The sequence below is a fragment of the Cricetulus griseus genome, chromosome 4 (assembly GCF_003668045.3).
Source record: "Cricetulus griseus strain 17A/GY chromosome 4, alternate assembly CriGri-PICRH-1.0, whole genome shotgun sequence".
Lineage (NCBI taxonomy): Eukaryota > Metazoa > Chordata > Mammalia > Rodentia > Cricetidae > Cricetulus > Cricetulus griseus.
In genome coordinates this window covers 94,504,600-94,524,383 of record NC_048597.1, presented here as the reverse complement: position 1 = coordinate 94,524,383, position 19,784 = coordinate 94,504,600, and the positions used below count along the sequence as shown (strand labels likewise).

Sequence of the window (19,784 nt, the reverse complement as noted above, 5' to 3'; positions counted from 1 at the left end):
TTTATTTATTTGTGTGTGTTGTTTGGCATAAACCCAACCATAATATCCTTTGGCAATAAAAATGGGAGGTATTTTTTTTCCTCTAGACTATTATGGGCAAAAGACTTTGAGTCAGGGTCTCACCATGTAGCTCTGGCTGGTCTATAACTCACAATGTAGACCAGGCTGGCCTCCAACTCACAAAGATCCACCTGTTCTGGGATCAAAGGCCCAAGAGGGATTTTTAAAACATTGTCTCATCTTCAATTTCCAAGACTTTGTCTCTTTTCATCTCAGTTTCTCAATTTTCATCAATCCCTAGAGTTGAGAAGCATCTGTAGAAATGAATGATAACCACTAAAATGGGAAGAAACAAAGTCTGTTTATTTTCAATTTAAAAGGAACTTGATGTCCTACCTTGCCTTTGATAGTCAGAGGCAGGCAGAAGGGGAGCAGGGGACAGGGAAGGCTTCAGATACACCCTGATGGAGGTTGCTGGTGTAGGGAAGTTGGAGATGAGACAACCTGAAGCTGGGTCCATGTAATTGGTTGAGAAGCCTATTTGGCTTCCTCTGAACAAGTTAAGAATTTATTAGTGAAACTGCCATTTACTAACCAAGTCCTGATAGTGTGGCTATGAGGATTGCAGCAGTGACTGCAGAATTCCATTGTCACACAGAGTGTCCGGATATTGCCTGTTTGTATACGACTTTGCACATCCTTTCTGGTTCCCTCCTGGCAGGGTACTGAAGACTTGAACCATCCCAGCAGAGTCTGAAAGGACCACTATGCTGAGTCTAGGATAAGAGAGGGAGCAAAAATGCAGAGCTCACAGAGGAAACTAGCTGGGTGCAAATGGAGATTTCCCCTCCTTCTTCTTGGACAGGATGAGGGTGACACTGTCTTGGATGTCATAGGATTTAAAGTCAAACCAGTCCTGCAAGACACGGCCCTGGAACTCCAGCTGCTGCTCCTGGCTTGGAAAGCCCCGCCTGTCTTCAATCTGCTGTTTCAGGTTCAGGACGAAGTCAAATGGATGAATGGCGTAGGCGTGGCTCCCACCATCCGGGTTTTTCACAAAGACCTGGATCTCAGGGGAGATGGTGTCCAGCAGACAGATGTGGACGTGGGAGAAGATTCCGTAATAGGCCAGTGAGCAATGGCTTCTGAGGAGCTGCCGTGGGCCACCGGGTTCCTGAAAGGACAGACGCTGCAGGCCTGAGTAGCCCCGGCTCCGGCGGATTTTCTCTTTAAGTTTACTTATGGGTTCATAAGGGTTCACCCAGAGGATTAAATCGGAGTGACCCCACTGCTCCACTGTCACCTGGATATCTGGTGCTCTCTGCAAGAGAGGAGAGGTGAGGTTAGGATCACATTTCTATCTGGTGACCTATGAATTCCCTTCCTAGATTCGTCTTCGAAAGAGCAAAACAGCTTCTTCATCATTGTCGTTGTTAGGAAGGACTCTAAGCTTAGGTTGTAAAGTTTTCAAGAAAAAAATCCCCCAGCACAGTAGAGAGTGACATATATGTGTCATTCCAGCACTCAGCACATGGGGGTTTTGAGTTTAAGAGTTTCCTGGGATACACAGTGAAGCCTTGTGTCAAAAATCCCAGAGGCACAGGTTGGGCATTGGTGGCGCACGCCTTTAATCCCAGCACTCAGGAGGCAGAGGCGGGCGGATCTCTGTGAGTTTGAGGCCAGCCTGGTCTATATAGAGAGCTCCAGGACAGTCAGGGCTCCATAGTTCTGGTTTCATAAGCAAACCCCAGAGGCATGCTCTTTCCCTCCCATCAGGTAATTTTGTTTGGCTGGAGCCCCTTGTTTTTTGTCTGCACCTTAATTTAGAGCTCTAGTTTCTGCCTCTGCAGTCTCTTGTTTCCATACACCCCCACTTCCTGTTCCTTTCTCTTCTACCTGCAGTCCACGAGATAGATAGATAGATAGATAGATAGATAGATAGATAGATAGATAGATGGGAGAGAGAGGGGGGAAGAGAGTGTGTGTGTGTCTGTGATAGCATACATTTGGAGGGCAGAAAATTCTTCCACCATTTGGGCACCAAGAATTGAACTCAGGTCCTCAGGCTTAGCAGCAACCCTTACCCACAGAGCCATCTCATCAGCATTTATATCCTTGTCTGGTGCTTTGGGCTCACCTCCCAGCTTGATGTCCCAGTAGGCAATCTTGCCTGGTGGTTCTAGCTAGTGTTTACTATGTCTAGAGCCTTGTTAAAGATCCAACTGAACTTTTGCTAGCGGTCTTTGCTGCCTATTAGCACTATGAACTTGATTCATTGACGTTTCCCTCAGGAGTCTCAGCTTGCTCTTCTGAGAAATGGAAACAATCATACTTACAGTAACAATCAATTAAAATAGTGATAATGTTCAACCTTTTTATAGAATTGCCTGTGAAGATCAGTGGAGATAGCCCCTGGACACATACTTTGCAAATTGTAAATACTAGATTATTATGCTCTTTGCCTGTTGCCTGTGTCAGAGTTGTACTGTGGTTCAACGTTTTGGAGAGTCTCATCTCTTCCGGTAATCTGTCTTGCAGGTGTGTGCAAACTTGCTTGCATCTAACACTGTTATATGCATTCCTCCCTCTCTCACCAACCCCAAGTCTAGTGCTGGCGCCTAATGGCTGAGTGACTTGACCTAGCTGTACTCAACGCACACAGAGATTAGCAATGGGAACCTGATATTCCAGGAGGGGAAGAGTGTAAAGATGTAAAAGTTAGTATCTCAAGGCTTAGGAAGTCAAAGAATGCCCCGAGTTCAAAGCTGGCTGCAGAGTGGTATCACAGGCTTCAGGCCTCTGAAGTGTTATTTCCACAAGCACCTAACTGGAGGAACCAACACTATGCAGGTGTAGTGTTGGGATTGCCAGGCCATTAACAGTCCTTGGAGGAAGCATTACCTTCACAGTCCAGCTGGGGATCGGGGTGTCGCTGTTGTCATAGCAACAGTCCTGTTTCAGACACTGGTTGGCCCGCTGAGCAACTATGTCCCATCTGTATCCTTCTGCCACATTGTGGGTGGGGTCTGCTGGGTCCAGGATGATGGGTCTGCAACACAGAGAGAGGATAGGATGCCCAGGCTCTTACCAGTTTGGAGGCTATTGTCTGGGGAAGTGCTTCTCAGACACCATCCTTTCCAGCCACTGAGCATCTGTCCATCCCTCAGAGCTGTCAGTCAAGGAGGGCCTCAAAATACCACTGAGAGCTAGGGCATGGAGATGATGAGATTTGGGAGAGGATGAAGCTGCTGGGGACATCCTGGAGCAGCACCAGATGCTCCCTCCTGCAGGGTCATGACAGGCTGCACAAATCTGAGGCCAAATTTGTTGGATGGCCTTACTCACAGCAACACCACTGGCATCTATTATTTTTGAAGCACTGGGCTAGAACCTGAGTGAACGTGCTTTAATCTCCCAACAGTTTTCTAGGGATTATTCTTACTATAATTGTTATCCCCATTTAGAGGTGAAGGAATGGAGACATAGACCTTAAGGTCTCATGGTTGATGGAGAAGGTTGTTGGCTGTTCTAGTTCTACTGCCTCAACAGGGACAACTCAGGCTGCCTCTCAGATGTCTCTTCTGTATGCAAACATGGAATGATTAAATGTCACTGGCTTGAGTGGAATCTGGTGGCCTTCATGGCTCCCTGGGAGATTGCCCGAGGTAGGCTCCAATGTCCATAAGTAAGAGCTACACTTTGCATTCCTAGAGTTTGGGGCTTAGGAGTGGTGACTTTGTGTCTGTGATAACACTTGAAAGCAGGTTCCTGGTGTGAATTGCACACCCTGAGCTCCATGCCTGTGGCTTAAGCATCCTCTACTATCTGACTGAAATGATCAAGAGTAGCACAAAGAGCAGCCCATGCTGTCCCGTAGGCAGTCTCAACACATACTTAGTAAAGTCAAGTGAAGATTCCATATTCCCCACCCCTAGTCTCCCTTTCTGGTTTTTCTGTGAGACCTGGTGGCCGACAGTGGCCCAGTACCTTTCTCGTTTGAGCTGTCTCCTGACACAGTCCTCGATGACTGGATTCTGCAGTGTGTAGTACTTGGTCCAGTAGATGCAGATGAGTTCGTGATCCTGGAGCAACTCCATCACAGTGGCGAGCCCTTCATCCAGCCTGAAGTTAGCATCTTCCTGGGTGCCTGCTTCCCATGCATAGACAGTTAGTAGTTCCAGGGCATAGAAAGGGGGAAGATTGGCCCGGGGGCACTTGTTTCTCACATACTGCAGAGAGAGGTGGGGAAGAAACAGAGAGGGATGTAAAGATTAAGTGTAAGAAGGGCATCAGGTCCAGGGGCAAAAAGCCCAAAGTCTAGCCTTAGTTCTTCTACCTACTAGCTGTATGACCTTGGCCAAGTTGCTTCCCCTCTCTGGGCCTTGGTTTCCCTATTTTAGTATTTAAGGACCTAGGTTAGTAGACTTCAAATTGCATCGGAATGCAAATTTAGGGGAATATAATTTATTTTTAAATCTCTTCTTCCTGTATGTGTATTTGTGCACGCAAGTGTGCATGCATTCATGCAAGTTTCTGTGTGGTATGTATGTGTGCACACATGTGTGTTTGCATGTGTGCATGCATTTGGTGTGTGTGCATGCATGTGTGCATGTGTCTGTGTACATGCATACATGTATGTGTCTGTGTGAGTGTGTGTGTGTGTGTGTATGCCTGTGTGTGCATGCCATGGTGTGCTTCAGGTATGGATGCCAGAATTTGACTTCATGAAGTTAGTTCTTTCCTTCAACCTTTGCATGGGCTCCTGGGGTTAAATTCTACTCACCAGGCTTGTATGGCAAGTACCTTTAGCCCACTGAGACATCTCACCAGATGGATTTGAAATTCTTTTTTGTATGTATGTATGTATGTATGTATGTATGTATGTATGCATGCATGTATGTATGCATGTATGTATAAATAAGTGTATGACAATCCATGTATATGGGTGTGGAGGCTAGAGGTCAGTATGACATATTTTCCTCAGTCGCTCTCCACATTTTGAGACAGGCTCTCTTGTTGAATTTGCTGTTGTGGAATATTAGCTTAAGGTATGCTACATTCATTTATGCTGCGGAATATTTGTTTAATAATGCAAAGATGTGTTGCATTCGTTTAATTTGCCTTTGTTTGACTCTGTGAAGCTGTGTAACTGCCTGTTTAAAACACCTGGTTGGTCCAATTAAGAGCTGAATGTCCAATAGTGAGGCAGGGGAAAGGATAGGTGGGGCTGACAGGCTGAGAGAATAAATAGGAGGAGAAAAAGATGGATAAGGACTCAAGAGAGATCAAGGAGAGAGGAAAGAAGGGGCCAGCCACACAGCAAACCACAGAGTAAGAGTGAAAGTAAGATTACAGAAGTAAGAAAAGGAAAAAGCCCAGAGGCAAAAGATAGATGGGATAATTTAAGTTAGTAAAAACTGACTAGAAATAAGTCAAGCTAAGGCCAGGCATTTATAAGAAATAATAAGCCTCCATGTGTGATGAATAGAAACAGGTTAAATCAAGTTAAAAGAGCTAATGGGACAAGCCTAAGCTAAGGCCAAGCACTCATAATTAATAAGTCTCTGTGTTTTCATTTGGGAGCTGGTTGGTAGCTCAAAGAAAATGGCAACTACATCCTAGCATTCTCCCACTTGACCCCTAACCCTGTTTCCTCTTGGTGCCCCCTACCTGCCTCGCCCTGGCAGCCCCCTTTACCTGCTGGTACCAGTGTTTGACCAACCGCAGGAAGCTCTTCAGCTTAGTTGGCCGATGCTTCACAAAGTTTCTCTGTAGCTCGCTGAAGGATGGAGAGAAATTTCCAGGGTACCCATTAGCCTTGATCAGATTCACATAGACCTCTGGGGGTAACTGAGAGGTGGGACAGGAAGGCCCTGAGGAGAGTGGAAACAAAGACTGTGAAGATCCTGGAAGATCTTCACTGGGTAACCAAGCAGTCATCTGGGGAGGACCTGCTCACTCTGCAGTTATGTCTCCAGGGAGACTTGAGACCTTGTGTGTTGGGCTTCCAGTGAAATTTGTTCTTTCTCTCTCTGTTTCTCTCTGTCTCTCTGTCTCTCTCTGGAAAGGGTTTGGGTAACCCTAGCTGTCCTTGAACTCACTTTGTAGACTAGGCTGGCCTTTAACTCACAGAGATCCGCCTGCCTCTCAACAGTTGTGGTTAGAGGTGTGTGCCATTACCGCTGAGCTTTTCTGTGAGGTTTCTTAAAAACTTCACGTTTTAAATTATGTACCCATGGCGACTTGTTATATAGACTGGCCTGGCCTTAAACTCTTCGAGATCCCCCCCCCCCGTGATACTCTTTCCTGAGTGCTGGGATTAAAGGCATCCTCCACCACCCCCAACCTGGTGAGATTCTTATTCAGGAGGGCCAGCTTTGGGCTCTCTATGTTTCAGGTCCTCCCCGGGTGTCCACAACACTACCAGCTTTCTTTAATGCCCGTTTTTTCAGTAGATCTCTTTCTGGGTGATTGATTGAAATCTGTCAATATTCACTGTGAGAACTGGGTCCATGCCACGCTACAAATGACTATCTTCCTAAGACTGTACCCCATGTCTGACACCCATGGAATAATGCTGCACAACCTGTAACCAGTGGGAGTTGGCACACGATACAAAACTCTTAGATCTTGAGATTTATGTGGTTGTTTTTATATATCCATGTGTGCCTGCATGAGTTTGTGTGTGCACAACATGCATTTGGGTGCCCAAGGAGGTCAGAAGAGGGCGCTGAATCCCACGGAGCTGGAGGGACAGGGGGTCGTGAGGTGCCATGTGGTCCATAAGCCAGGACCTTTGTAATAGTAATCTCCCTTAACCACAGAGCCATCTCTCCAGGCCTGGTTTGGATAGCAAGTGCCCCCTGAAGACCCATGTGTTAAAGGTCTAGTTGTCAATCTGGGGTGCTATTGGGCTGTAGCAGAACCCTTAAGGGGTGGAGACTAGTGGAAGGAAGCTGGGTCTTCAGGGCCACCTTTGAAGGGAATATAGAGACACTTCTCTTATAGACAGTTCCCTCCCTCCCACCACTCCTTTCCGGAAGATGAGCAAGTGTCTTCCTCCATACATTACTCCATGCTAGTTTGTCATGCAGTGCAGGCCAGAAACAACAGGAAGGAAGACACACATGATCAGTTACTGAAAACCTGCAACACCGTGTGCCCGACTGAGGCTTTCCTTTTGAGTGGATTGTCTGGTTTGTCTGCCTGAGGACAAACAGCAAGTGTGGGTGACTTCAATCCTCCTGAGTCCGAGGCTGCACTCAGCTAACGGATAAACACCACAGTGCAATGGGGTAGTGGGCAGGATGGAGGATGTTTCCAGAGTAATTTGAGTTCTGCAGGGGCAGGAAGCCAGCTGACTAGCTACTCACAGCCCAGTAAGGCATTTATCTCCTTCCCCTTTCTGTTTTAATTCCCTAATGAAGTGTGTGTGTCCCTAGTCCTGCCCTTGCCACAGGTCTGCTTTGGGAATGAAGTTCGTGTCTAGACACAGCAAGTGTCTCATAGGAAGGACTCAGTTCCTAATCTGAGTCCCTCCCCTGGCTGGGTCTCAGGCCTCTCAGAACATTCTTCCCACAGCGAGGCCTTCCCTGAATATTATTTGGTGGCTAACCATTGTACCCTGTTCTTTTCCACCTTTTGTCATGTGCTTACAGTGTGCCTCTGTGATAAGTTTCTGTTTCCCAAGTCCGAGCCTGTTAGTTCTGAGCACACTGTGGCAGCTCAGACTCAGCCCAGGACATTGGTAGGATGAAGGAATGCATGCGGCCACCAGAGGCAAGGGGTCACAGTCTCCTAGGGCTGGCAGGCTGGCCATGTAGGACTTGTGTGTTCCCCTTACCCAGGGCTCTGTAGGCCGGAATGATGGTGACAGTGATAGGCTCCCAGGTCTCCCTTGTCCGAATAGTGAAGATGAGACCACTGGGAACTCCTTCGGTCACTCCAAGGTTATCGAGCCCGAGGTCCAGAAGGTCTTGGCAATAGAACATCTTTTTCTGCATCAGCCTCAGTATAGTGTGGTGGTGCTTAGCCTCTTCCTGGAAGCTGTGGAAGCAGCTCAGGAACGCCACCAGCTCCACATCCGTGGTACTCCTAAGCACCGTGCCATTCCCGAAGGAGCCCACCTGCGGAAGACAGGACTCTATCACCCCAAGGCCCTGTGCCCTGTGCCCGACAACCTTGTGACTCTTAGTGTAATATATGCCTTTAGCATATAGTCTTTCCACAAGGGCTGGGTAAGAAGTGCTGCCATCCCACATCACAGGTGCAGACAGATGGAGGATGAATTTTGCACTCAAGCTCTCTGGCAGCTGGCCTCCAGCAGCCAGGCATCCTTGTATTCTCTCCCTAGGCAGCCCACAGCTGACCTGGACCAGGCTGTGTAGCTCAGGCTGTCCTTGAACCCATGACCCTCCTGACTGACTCAGCCTCCCAAGCAATGTGGTTACAGGTGTGCCCTGCCATAGTAGCCCTTGCTTATCCACTGCCCTGTACACCATTGGAGACTCAAGTCTCTCGTCCAATCCAGAGCAATGCCCACTCCAAGGGAACAATGACTGAGTATCCCTAACCTGAAAACTCCAAAATGTTCAAAATCCAACAGTGTTTAACTGCTGACATGCTGCCACGAGTAGGAAATTCCCCATATGACCAGAAATATTGTACAAAATTGCCTTTGGGCTATGTGAAACACGTGAACTTATGAGAAGGTCTAGGTCCTATCTTAACATATCTTGTTATGTTTATGTAAATAGGTCAAAGCCTGGTGGGGGGATTTCCAAACCTGAAACACTTCTGAGCCTTAAGTATCAGATAAAGGGCTCCCAGCCGGTAGAAATATCTGCTGAACGGGCTGTGAAACAGATGGTCAGCCTCATCCATCATGCTCCTTCCCTCTCTCCCTCCCTCTCTCCTTCTCTCCCTCCCTCCCTCCCTCCTGTTCTGTTTGTGTGGATCAAGGAGCGTCCATGATGGCAGGGCAAGCACTTTGGTATTAGAACTGTATGCCTAGCCCTGACCTTGAACCTTTTCCCTGATTTATTTGCTATGCAATCATTAGGAGCCCAAAGTCCATCATGAGTAAAAGGAAAACAATGACGAAAAGTGAGTCATTAGAATACAGGGAAGATCAGTTAAAATACTGTATGCCAAGGGCTGGGTGTGGGGCCCGTGTCCCGGATGTCAGCGGTGTGTGTCTTTTCATCTAGTGGACTCCTCTGCTGCCTAGACATTAGTCTCCCCATCTCTTTTGTTTTGTTTTTGGTTTTTCAAGACAGGGTTTCTCTGTGGCTTTGGAGGCTGTCCTGGAACTCGCTCTTGTAGACCAGGCTGGTCTTGAACTCTCAGAGATCCGCCTGCCTCTGCCTCCCATGCTGGGATTAAAGGCATGCGCCACCACCGCCCAGCTTTAGTCTCCCCATCTCTTAATGGAAAGAGAGTAAACTGTTTAATTTTTTTCATTTTATTTATTTGCGTGTGTGTGTGTGTGTGTGTGTGTGTGTGTGTGTGTGTGTGTGTGTGTGTTTGTGTGTGCATGCATGTGCCTGCATGCCATGGCACACATGTGGACATCAGAGGACAACTAAAGGGAGTTCATTTCACCATGTGGGTTCCTGCGCTTATATCCAGGTTGTCAGCCTTGGTAGTAGGCACCTTCCATGCTGAGCCATCCTGCTGGCCCCAGAGCCAGATGATTCTGAAGAAACAGCCGAGACTTTCTCTCCAGACTCTGCCTCCTGGCATACAAGGCCCTGCATCTCTCTAGCTCACCTCTCGCTCACCCCCACATTGGTTGACCTGGGGCTGCTGGGGGAGGGTCTGTGTCCAGGTGGCTACCTTTCCTGGTCAGTGGGGTCACTGTAGAAATTAAAATTCTGCTGTCACAGGCTGAGCAGCCCTGTATCTGGCACCACCAAGACCATTTAATGCATGTCTCCTTTCTAATCACCATAGAGGTGGGCCCCGTGATCCATCTCCCCAGCTGGGAATAGAACAGTGGAGTGAGCATGACCTGTCTGCAAGGTCCCCCAGCCAGCCAGCCAGATGGTGGCTCTTCCTCCTCTCCATCCTGGGATGTTGTCCACCAACTATACTCTGCTCCCAAGGAGCAGGCACCTGGCATCTTTGTTCTCCAGTTTTATTCTGATCCTACCAGTGTCAGACTCAGTATGCCTGCCCTAAGAGAAAGGACTGGAGGCTGACGCTGGATGTGGGTAAAGGGCAGTCCCTCTGCAGGTCATGTCCACACTGCCTCTCCCTTCCCAGTCTCTCTGCAGGCCGTGTCCACACTGTCCTCTCCTTTCCTTGAACAGCTTAGAACAGACTTCATGATTTGCAGCTGTTGAAATCTACTCACACCTGATTGGTTAGATGAGTATTCAGTCATGTGGACAGCCCAGCCCAGCCCCACCCCAACTCCAAGGGTGCAGGGAATGAAGGCGTTGAGTCTAGGGTACATTCTTCTCTGGGTCTTGCTCTTTGGGTGTGGCTATCATTTAGTGTTTTAAGGGGAGGAGAGCTGAGGCTTTGCAGCTAACATCTGTTGTCATCCTTCTGTTAGTTGAGTCCTCCTTTTCTATCCTATCCACTGCATTCCTAGGTGTGTCAGGGAGGGAGGGGTCTAGAGGAGGGAGGGCCTTGCCCAAGAGAGAAGTCCCACAGACCAGAAAGAAGCCCTAGGCAAGCGTCACAGTGAAACCTAAGAATTTACCCTGAGATAACCTTCAGGCTGCACTGCCTCAGTGTGGGGCAGTGGGAGATGATGTTCATGACGCTACAATCATGAGCAGTCCAAGGGCCTGAGACACGAGATGGGACCATTAGAGCCACACAGCTGATGAGAAGAAAAGCCCAGAGACAAATCCAGGTCTGTAGCGACAGAGCTAGACTGCCACTTCTAAATCATGTGACCTGAGGTCTTGGACATAGGATTGGTGCAAGGAAGGCAGGGGTTGGGGGGTGAGGGAGTTGGGGAGGTCTTAGGCACTCAAGGCTACTAAATTCTTCACAGAACAAAAGTTAAAGCCTTAGGCTGGGAGTCCAGAGTCCTAATTCTAGTCTGGATATTGCCACCAAATTTGGTGTGTGGTATTAGGCCATGTCACTCTCTGTGTGTCAGTCTCCTTCATATTTAAATGAACAATTGGCTGAGACTAATTCTCCAAAGTTGTGTGTGCGAACGCTTGCCTGCATGGGGAGGCCAGAGGTCCATCTTGTTTTTTGACACAGGACCTCTTACTGTGACCCGGAACTTGCTGATTGGGCTAGGCTGGTGGGCCAGGGAGTGCTGGTGATTCTCCTGTCTCTGCCTGCCCAGGACTGTAGTTCTAAGTGTGTGCAGCCACGCTCAGCTCTTTATAGGGGAGCAGGAAACCAAACCCAGGTCTTCAGCTTGTCATTGTCCCACCCCCTTCCAGGATTTGTTAAACTCTGTCAATCCTGAGCTGTGGTTCTAGCTAGCATAAAGGGTGGATGAGGCAGCTGGAGGAAAGAGTTAAGGGAAAAAAATCCTAGTGAGAACCTTGGGTCACAGCTTGAGTACTCAAGCCCCAGCTCGGAGGCCAGAGTGCAACCCTGAGCAAGCCACATTGCCTGCTTCAGCCTCCATTATACAAAATCTTTCTATTATCAAAAAATTAAAACATGGACAAATAAGAAGAAATACAAAGATCACCCAGGCACCCAGCAACACTAGAACCTGCCACATCTCTCTGTCTGTCTGTCTGTCTTTTGTAGGCCCAGAGCCTCGTACATGCTAGGTTTGCACTCGAGCGCTGAGCTACAGCCCCATGTTTGCTTCATCTCAACAGGTAGCAAGGAGCTTTGCCCCCCAAAAGAGAGCCCCCACCCAGCAGCTGCTATTAGACATGACAAAACAGCAGTTTTGTTACCAAAATGTATCCCGTATTAAACATTTACCAATGGTCTCTAAACACACACACTCTTTCTCTTTATCTGACACTTGTAACCCAGGCCAGTTTCCACCTCCCAAGTGCTGAGATGTGAGGAGTGCCATCCCCCCATGTCAGGCTCCTCAAACTGTATTTTATAGATTATGTATCAGGATCCAGCCAGAGGCCTTGCATGGCATGTGGTCATTATAATTCTTATACCTCTGTTTGCCTCCTCCATAAAGTGGAAAAAGAATGGTGTCTACCTCACAGAGCATAACCCTTAATGACAGAACATTAACGGTTAGGCTACTAGTTCATTCTGCTCAAGACAGTGGGCTGTGGATAGCTAGCCAGGCTGTCCTGAGATGTCAGAAGAGTGAACTAGTAAAGGGGCCCCTAGGACTGTTTTTTTTTTGCCTTATCCTGGCTCTGAATGGAGATGTCCAGCTTTACCTTGACCACCTTCAGCACCCGCACATCCCGGGCCAGTCCACGTTCTCCATGGAAGTTCTCCTGCCTCAGGAACTGTTCCACTGTCCTCACAGTCTCCAGCACCTCCTCTTTCCACTCTCTGGTCGGCTGCAGCCACTGAGCCACGAAGAAGTCCAGCTTGGAGGCTGGGAAGCTGTACAGCTCCTGGGCCAGTGCCATGTTGGTGCTGACCGGCCCACCGCTGCAGGGTTTGCAGAGTTATATAGCCACTAGCCAGGCACCCACCCAACTCCTGCACACACCTCCTTGTTTTTTAAGGTGGTTCTTTTCCTGCTGACCTCTAGTACCCTGTGGTGAAAAGGGCAGGGAGAGGGAGGAACGTGGGAGCAATGGGCTCACTGGGGGATCCCCTTCTTGGAGATTTATTGGTTCGGGAGGTGTGCTGGGGGAGGGGAGGCCGGGGCTGGTATGTCGGGGCCACCTTAACAAGGCTGGCTTCTGGCCAACATTTGCGCTGTAAGTTTCGATTCTCAGCTTTTGGAGTTTCCCTTTTGTGATGTGTGTAAACTGAAATTGGCTTGAGTTTGACCTTCTGGGGACACCTTGTCTAGATGACTCAGGCCGGCTGCCCCCACCCATCATATGGAAACTGATGTTTGGAAACAGAAAGGGCCTGCCTACTCATGGTTGTGGTAAGGGATGAGGATTCTGGAATCGAAAGGACACTTGGAAGTCCTGTGCCTTTGCCACATGCTTGGCCTCTTGGACCCTCCTGTTTTATTTAAAAGAATCTTAAATTTTAAATTATATTTATTTATTTGGGGTTTTTTTGGGGGGGTGCCATGGCCCAAATGTGGGGGTAAGAGGACAACCTGCAGGGGTCTTTTCTCTGCTTCCACCATGTGGGTTCCAGGAATCAAACTCAGGTCATCAGGCTTGGCAGCAAGCCCCCTTAACTGCTGAGCTATCTCGCCAGCCCCAACCCTCACTTTATTAAGTGACTAGCAGACACCATACTAGGAAGACAAAACAAGAAAAGCTTCATGCCCTACAGGGCCCTCTGAGTAATGAGGCAAATAAGCAGGAAGGAGATTCCTAGAGTCTTAGTGCGATGCCAGCATGGTACAGAGACCTGGTAGGGAGACAGGAAGAAGCATTTGTTTGCGGTCACAGGCAGTGCCACAAAAGCCTGTTTGACATGAATCTCAAAGACTAAAGGGATGCTGTAGCTTGGTGGAAAAAGGTTTGAGGATGGTGTGAAGAGCCCTAGGCTGAACCCCCACAGAACAACAAAGAAACTCAGACAAATTAGGAATCAGCCAGAGAGGAGGGAGTGAGTGGAAGCTGAGAAGTGGGAACAAGGCTGGTGCCAGGGACTCAGGGAGAATAGACCTTGGCCTTTGGTGAGGAGGGCATGGATATCCCTGGGTGGGAGAGCACAATGCTCACTTATCCCTACTTTTCTTTATTCATTCCTCCAACAAGCATTTACTGAGCACTTACTATGTTCCAGGTACAAGAATCCCTATGCCCAGAGAGCTTACATACTAGTGGTAGAAACAGACAATGAACAGGATTAATAAGTAAAGTGGGAGTAGGTAAAAGGTGGATGAGAACTAAGTAGAAAAAATAAAACAGAGAAGGGAGCCAATAGGTTGTGCGTGCGTGCGTGTGTGTGTGTGTGTGTGTGTGTGTGTGTGTGTGTGTGTGTGTGTGTGTGTGTGAGAGAGAGAGAGAGAGAGAGAGAGAGAGAGATTTAGGTACTTGTTCTATATGATCAAGAAGGGCTAACTTGAGAAGGAAAGCTTGAGCAAAAACAAGGAAGCAGTGCAAAGTGAGCCTCACGTATGGCCGACGGAAGAGATCCTTTTTAGCAGAAAGAAAAGTAAGGCCATGTGCAAAGGCCCTGTGGTGGTACTGTGCTTGTTGGGTCTGAGGGATATCAGGGCGCCTAGAGTAGAACAGTCATAGTGGAGAGTTGAAAGAGAATAAGGACCGAGTCATAGAGTGTGGGAGGCAAATGCTTTGGCTTTATTCGGAAGGAAATGAGGGACAGTGGGAGAGTCCTGAGCAGACTGATTTTTTTTTTTCTTTTGTTTTTTTGAGACAGGGTTTCTCTGAAGCCCTGGCTGTCCTGGCACTCGCTCTGTAGACCAGGCTGGCCTCAAACTCACAGAGATGGGCCTGCCTCTACCTCCCGAGCACTAGGATTAAAGGTGTGCGTCACCACTGTCTGACTCTGACTGATACTTTTTAAAAATGTATTTAACTTTACTTTATGTGCATGAAGGTATCAGATCTCCTGGAACTGGAGTTACTGGATGGTTGTGAGCTGCCATGTGGGTACTGGGAATTGAACCTGGATCCTCCTGGGAAAACAGCCAATGCTCTTAATTCCCTAAGCCATCTCTCCAGCCCCATGACTGATATTTTCAAAGACACCTTTTGTTTGATTAACTAATATCTTGAATTGTGTATATGCACTCACACAGACACCATGCACAATATATTAATAAAGTGAAGTGTTTAAAAGGACAAAACAAACAACCCAAATGAAGATGCCACTAACACAGAGCCACAGGCATGTGTGGAGAAGAAAGAGTAGAGGGAGACTGAGCTTTGAAGCAGTTACAGGACTCAGAGTCTGGGGAGATTCGAGAAGAGTCCAGCAAAGCAGAACAAGGGAGAGCTGGAGGGTGAAGAAAGGCAGAATGTTCTGGAAGCCGAGTGATAATACTGTTTGAGAAAGAGGAAGTGGTCCGTTGGGTCACATGCCAGGTGAATCTGTCCTGACTCTGTCCCAAAGGCGGTGGTGGTGAGTCACAAGCATGTTGTGCAGTGAATTTTGACTCCAGGGCAATTGCTTTGTCACCTTCTGTCCTGAGGATGGATGGCAGAAATGCAAGAGTAGATGTAGAGCCTGGGCCCTGTGTGGTGGTCCAAGTAGGACACAATGGGGGCTGGCTGGTGGTGGCACATGCCTTGGATCCCAGCACTAGGGAAGCAGAGGCTTGTGGATTTCTGTGAGCTTGAAATCAGCCTGGTCTACCTGCTGAGTTCCAGGACAGCTGAGGGTACATAATGAGACTCAGCCTAAAGAAAGAAAAGGTGGGAGACAATGGCCTGGACCAGAATTGGACAGGGAGGAGGTGGGGGAGGGGCTTGGTTCTAGGTCTCTCTAGGAGGAGGCAGGGACAGGAGAAAAGAGGTGACTGTCCCATCTCAGGCATGGTCCTTGGGCTGCCATCAGAAAAAGGAGGGACCGTGGATATGATGGATGTCCAGGAGTAAGTCTCTCGGTGAAGACTTGGAGGCATCCACGAATGAAGGCGGGGGAGCTCTGTGTGAAGACCACATTTTTTTCCTTGTCACACAGATGGTCACTGGTACCTTGAGGGACGATATATTGCACTAAAGATTAGGTGATGGGAAGCGGGAAAGGCATGCATGCTGTCCTAGATGGAGTGCCAAAGAGGTGGGAACAAGATCAGTAGTTTAAAAATCATCCACATTGCATGCTTATGAAAACACAGGTTTCTGAGTTCGAGGCCAGCCTGGTTTACAGAGAGAGTTCTAGGAAAGCCAGGGCTACACAGAAGAACCTCTGTTTTCAAAACTGTCATAGCCCGGCCGGTCTCGGCTCCAAGCCAACGACAGCCATGAGGTTCTGCCTGAGTGGGGGATCGTGGGCTTGGAAACTCTTAGCAACCCAACGGCGATAAAGACCAAACACAGACATCTTGTCATCTTTAGAGAGCTCTCAGTTCCATGCTGTAAAACTAGAGTCTCTTGTTTATTTAGCATCTTCTTGGCTGTTTCTTAACCACGCTTCTATGGCTATGAGGAGGCCATTTCTGTACTTCCGTTGACTCCTCTCCCCTAGATGGCTCCTAACTCTCTGTCCTCACTTGTTACTTACACACCTAGCACCTCCACTCAGGTGCAGGCCTATTCAAATGTAGAGATGCAAACTAGGAGACATTCCACACTGAGGCCATGCTAAACCATAGCAGACTTGCTTGAATTAGCAATACAATAGTGGGCCGGAGCTCCTGGTTGCTCCTGTTTAGTGAAACCGGGGGCTGGACCTCAAGACATTCCATAATGGAACTATTTTGGTCCCGGACACAAAACCAAGACCACCACCAACAACAACAACAACAACAAAAAACTAAACCAAAACAGAAGGGAGAGAGAGAGAGAGAGAGAGAGAGAGAGAGAGAGAGAGAGAGAGAGGTCTGAGAGAGACCCAAGAAGTTGCTGGTGATCAAAGTGATTGCAGTTTTTGGGGAGAGATGAGAGCATAAATAAGATGAGGGTGTTATGATGGTGAATTGTGATTGCCTACGTGATTGGATTAGGAATCCCCGAGGCGATTGTTAAAGCTCAGCTCTGGGTGAGTCTGGAGGGAGTTTTTAGAGCCAATTAGGAGAGCTCGGGGCCTAATCAATAGCTTTAGCTGAAGGAACCAGCTTCCCTTTTGGCAGCCATAACGGCCGAACACGTGTTTCTATGACCTTGCCCTAGACACTAGAAAGTCAGATTCCTGTCTCGTGACAGGGAACCAATCAGAAGTTAGCTGGTGGCGCTATGCTTTATGGCTCTGGGTGTGCTTTACGGACAAGCACACAGCAATGACGTAGAGAGCATAGCAACCACCCTGGGAGGGCCTATGAGCCATAACAACCAGTTGACCAATCAACACAGGGCAAGCTCTCCAAGCCTGGAGGCACACCAATCCTGAGCCTGTGCATACACCTAGACACTCCCCTTACGCTGCCCAATAAAGATCTGTACGCAGCAGCTTCAAACCGTCTTTTCTAGCCGTCCGCCATGGCGGGTGGGTGAAAGACCCGAGCTAACATGGGGTTAGCTCGTTAAATTACAATAAAGCCTCGTGCAGTTTGCAGCAAGCTCTCGAATCCGCCTGGTGATTGGGGTGACCGAGAACGTGGCCTGGGACCCCGGATACTTGAGTTTTCGGGGGTCTAACAAAGCCACTAATGGATTCAAAGTTTGAGTTGACTGTTGGGAGGCACTAGACCTGCTGAAGGTGGGATCTGCTTGGAGGAAATGAATCAACAGGGCCACATCCTTGCATATCACCTGGTCTTGACTCCTTCCTGTTATTGCGCAACTCTGTTTCCTGTTTGCCAGTGGTTCTCAACCTTCCTAATGCTGTGACCCTTTAATACAGTTCCTATTGTGGTGACCCCCCAACCGTATCATTTTGTTGCTATTTCATAACTGTAGTTTTGCTACTGCTATGAATCATAATGTAAATATCTGATATGCAGGATATCTGATATGTGACCCCATGAAAGGGCCATTTGACCCCCAGAGGGTCAATTGAGAACCACTGGTGTGAGCTGTTCCACGAAGACCTTGTTATGACCCCGCTGATACTGAAGGGACCAGCTCCCCTTTCAGCAGCAATAATGGCCAAACACGTGCTTGTCTGACCTTGCCCTAGACACTAGAAAGTCAGATTCCTGTCTCGTGACAGGGAACCAATCAGAAGTTAGCTGGTGGCGCTATGCTTTATGGCTCTGGGTGTGCTTTACGGACAAGCACACAGCAATGACGTAGAGAGCATAGCAACCACCCTGGGAGGGCCTATGAGCCATAACAACCAGTTGGCCAATCAACACAGGGCAAGCCCTCCAAGCCTGGAGGCACACCAATCCTGAGCCTGTGCATACACCTAGACACTCCCCTTACGCTGCCCCACAAAATCTCTAGGGAGCCCCTAGGAGCTGTCTTTTGCGAACCATCCGCCATGGCAGGTGGGTGAAAGACCGAGCTAACATGGGGTTAGCTCGTTAAAAACAATAAAGCCTCATGCAGTTTGCAGCAAGCTCTCGAATCCACCTGGTGATTGGGGTGACCTCGGTCGTGGCCTGGGACCCCGATACCTGAGTTTTCCAGGGGGGGTCTAACATTTGGAGGCTCGTCCGGGATTTGTGACCACCCCTCACCTGAGTGGATTCGATCTTGGAGGTAAGATGATTTGAGCTCGCAACTTATATGTTCAATGTTATATGTTTGCTTGTTATGGATCTTGCTGTTTTGTTGGTTTGGTGCCACTTGAATTTGCTGTTTTGTTGGTTTGGTGACTTGAATTTGATTTGAGCCTGCACAGGACTCATATTTGTAATTTTGTACTTGTATTTGGAATTTGGATCTCAGGGGAAAACAGACGTGTTTCGAGACCCAGAGATCCCGCCCTTGACAAAAGTCCGAGGGTTGTTTGTAATTTTGGTTTGGGGCACCATTTCTTTGCCTCGAGGTTTGTCCTGCCTGATGTCTGTCCTGTTTTTGCTGTTGGTGTCTGTTAAGCCTGGAGGATTGGAATGGGCTGGGGGACTGAGCAGTTGAGCAACAGGTTTGTTATCTGTTATCTGATCTGTTGCAGTCCACACCCTAACCGCCTGCTTGTGTGTCAATTTTACTATTTCTGTTAATTTTGTGGATGTGGAGGTCCTATGTTGGGGTTTCTGGCGACATCTGTGAGTAGGCCTACAAGAATTGTTTAGGGTGGAGGTTTGGGCGGCAGCCTTCTGAAATCTATAGGGGAGACTTGGTTTCGAACCAAGTTGATTTCCATGGGGCTAGCCATCTGAAATTCCGAATAGGACCCTAGTCTGTGTTAAACATCTCTTTCTGTCCCTACTGCCCATGCACATGGCATGCATGGGTCAGGGGTCTTTTCTTGATGCTCTGAGCACGTGGAGCTTGGGCAGGAACCACCTCAACTATGATCGGCAGATGCGCCCGGAGGACAGACTGCTGCCTGAGGACACCCAGGACCCAGGAGGTACGGACAGGGGCCGAGGACACTTGGACCCGCCTCAGTTAGCAGTGATTGTAGCTGCCGGGTTCTGTCTTCCCGGTGCCATTGCCATTGCTTTATAAGCTGCGTGGGTGGATTGGGTTGGCGTCTGTTCTTTCCTGTCTATTCTGTGTTATCATCATTGGTTTTCAATTCAGGATCCACCACGCCACCCCCTTTCTATCCCCACCTGCGGGTCTGTGAGGCATGCCAAGTAGGGCTGTTTCTGCCCCAACTGCCAACCTGCCGTGGGTCCTGGCTTGTGGCAGGAGTTTCCCTGCTCTGAGCGAACATGGCTGTAAGGCCACCATCTGCCTGGCTGCCCGGCCTTCTCTGTGCTCCACACACATGGTATGCAGGGGGGCCACGTTTTTTTTTTCCCACCCTTGCATTGGCCAAGGGTCTGGAGTTACCAGCAGCACCCCCAACCCAGGTCTCTTCCCTGAGCACATGGAACTCGGGCAGGTGAACTATCTGGTCTGATATAGATGTTCTAAAAAAAAAAAAAAGGCCTTAAAGTTATTAAAAACTATAAAAGGGACTTTGATAAAAATTTTTATGTTGACTGAGAAATGAGAAAAAAATGTAGGAGACTTAAGTAATAAAGAGAGAAAGGGAAAGAGAAA

At 48.4% G+C, this 19,784-nt stretch overlaps 1 protein-coding gene across 2 annotated transcripts; it reads right to left on the bottom strand.

Annotated features, from left to right (window-relative positions):
* Positions 1 to 342: 342 nt before the first annotated feature.
* Oasl (2'-5'-oligoadenylate synthetase like) lies at positions 343 to 12,589 on the bottom strand. Of its 2 annotated transcripts, XM_027416026.2 has the most exons (6): positions 12,348 to 12,587; positions 7,844 to 8,126; positions 5,698 to 5,873; positions 3,988 to 4,229; positions 2,902 to 3,049; positions 343 to 1,321 (listed from the first exon to the last, which is right to left on the bottom strand). In XM_027416026.2, exons 1-6 carry the CDS (start codon positions 12,543 to 12,545, stop codon positions 821 to 823), a joined length of 1,548 nt encoding a protein of 515 aa, XP_027271827.1. In that variant the 5' UTR covers positions 12,546 to 12,587; the 3' UTR covers positions 343 to 820. The 2 variants fall into 2 exon arrangements, with proteins under 2 accessions (XP_027271827.1, XP_027271828.1); XM_027416027.2 differs by lacking the exons at positions 343 to 1,321; positions 3,988 to 4,229 and having other exon boundaries at positions 2,939 to 3,049; positions 12,348 to 12,589.
* Positions 12,590 to 19,784: the final 7,195 nt, after the last annotated feature.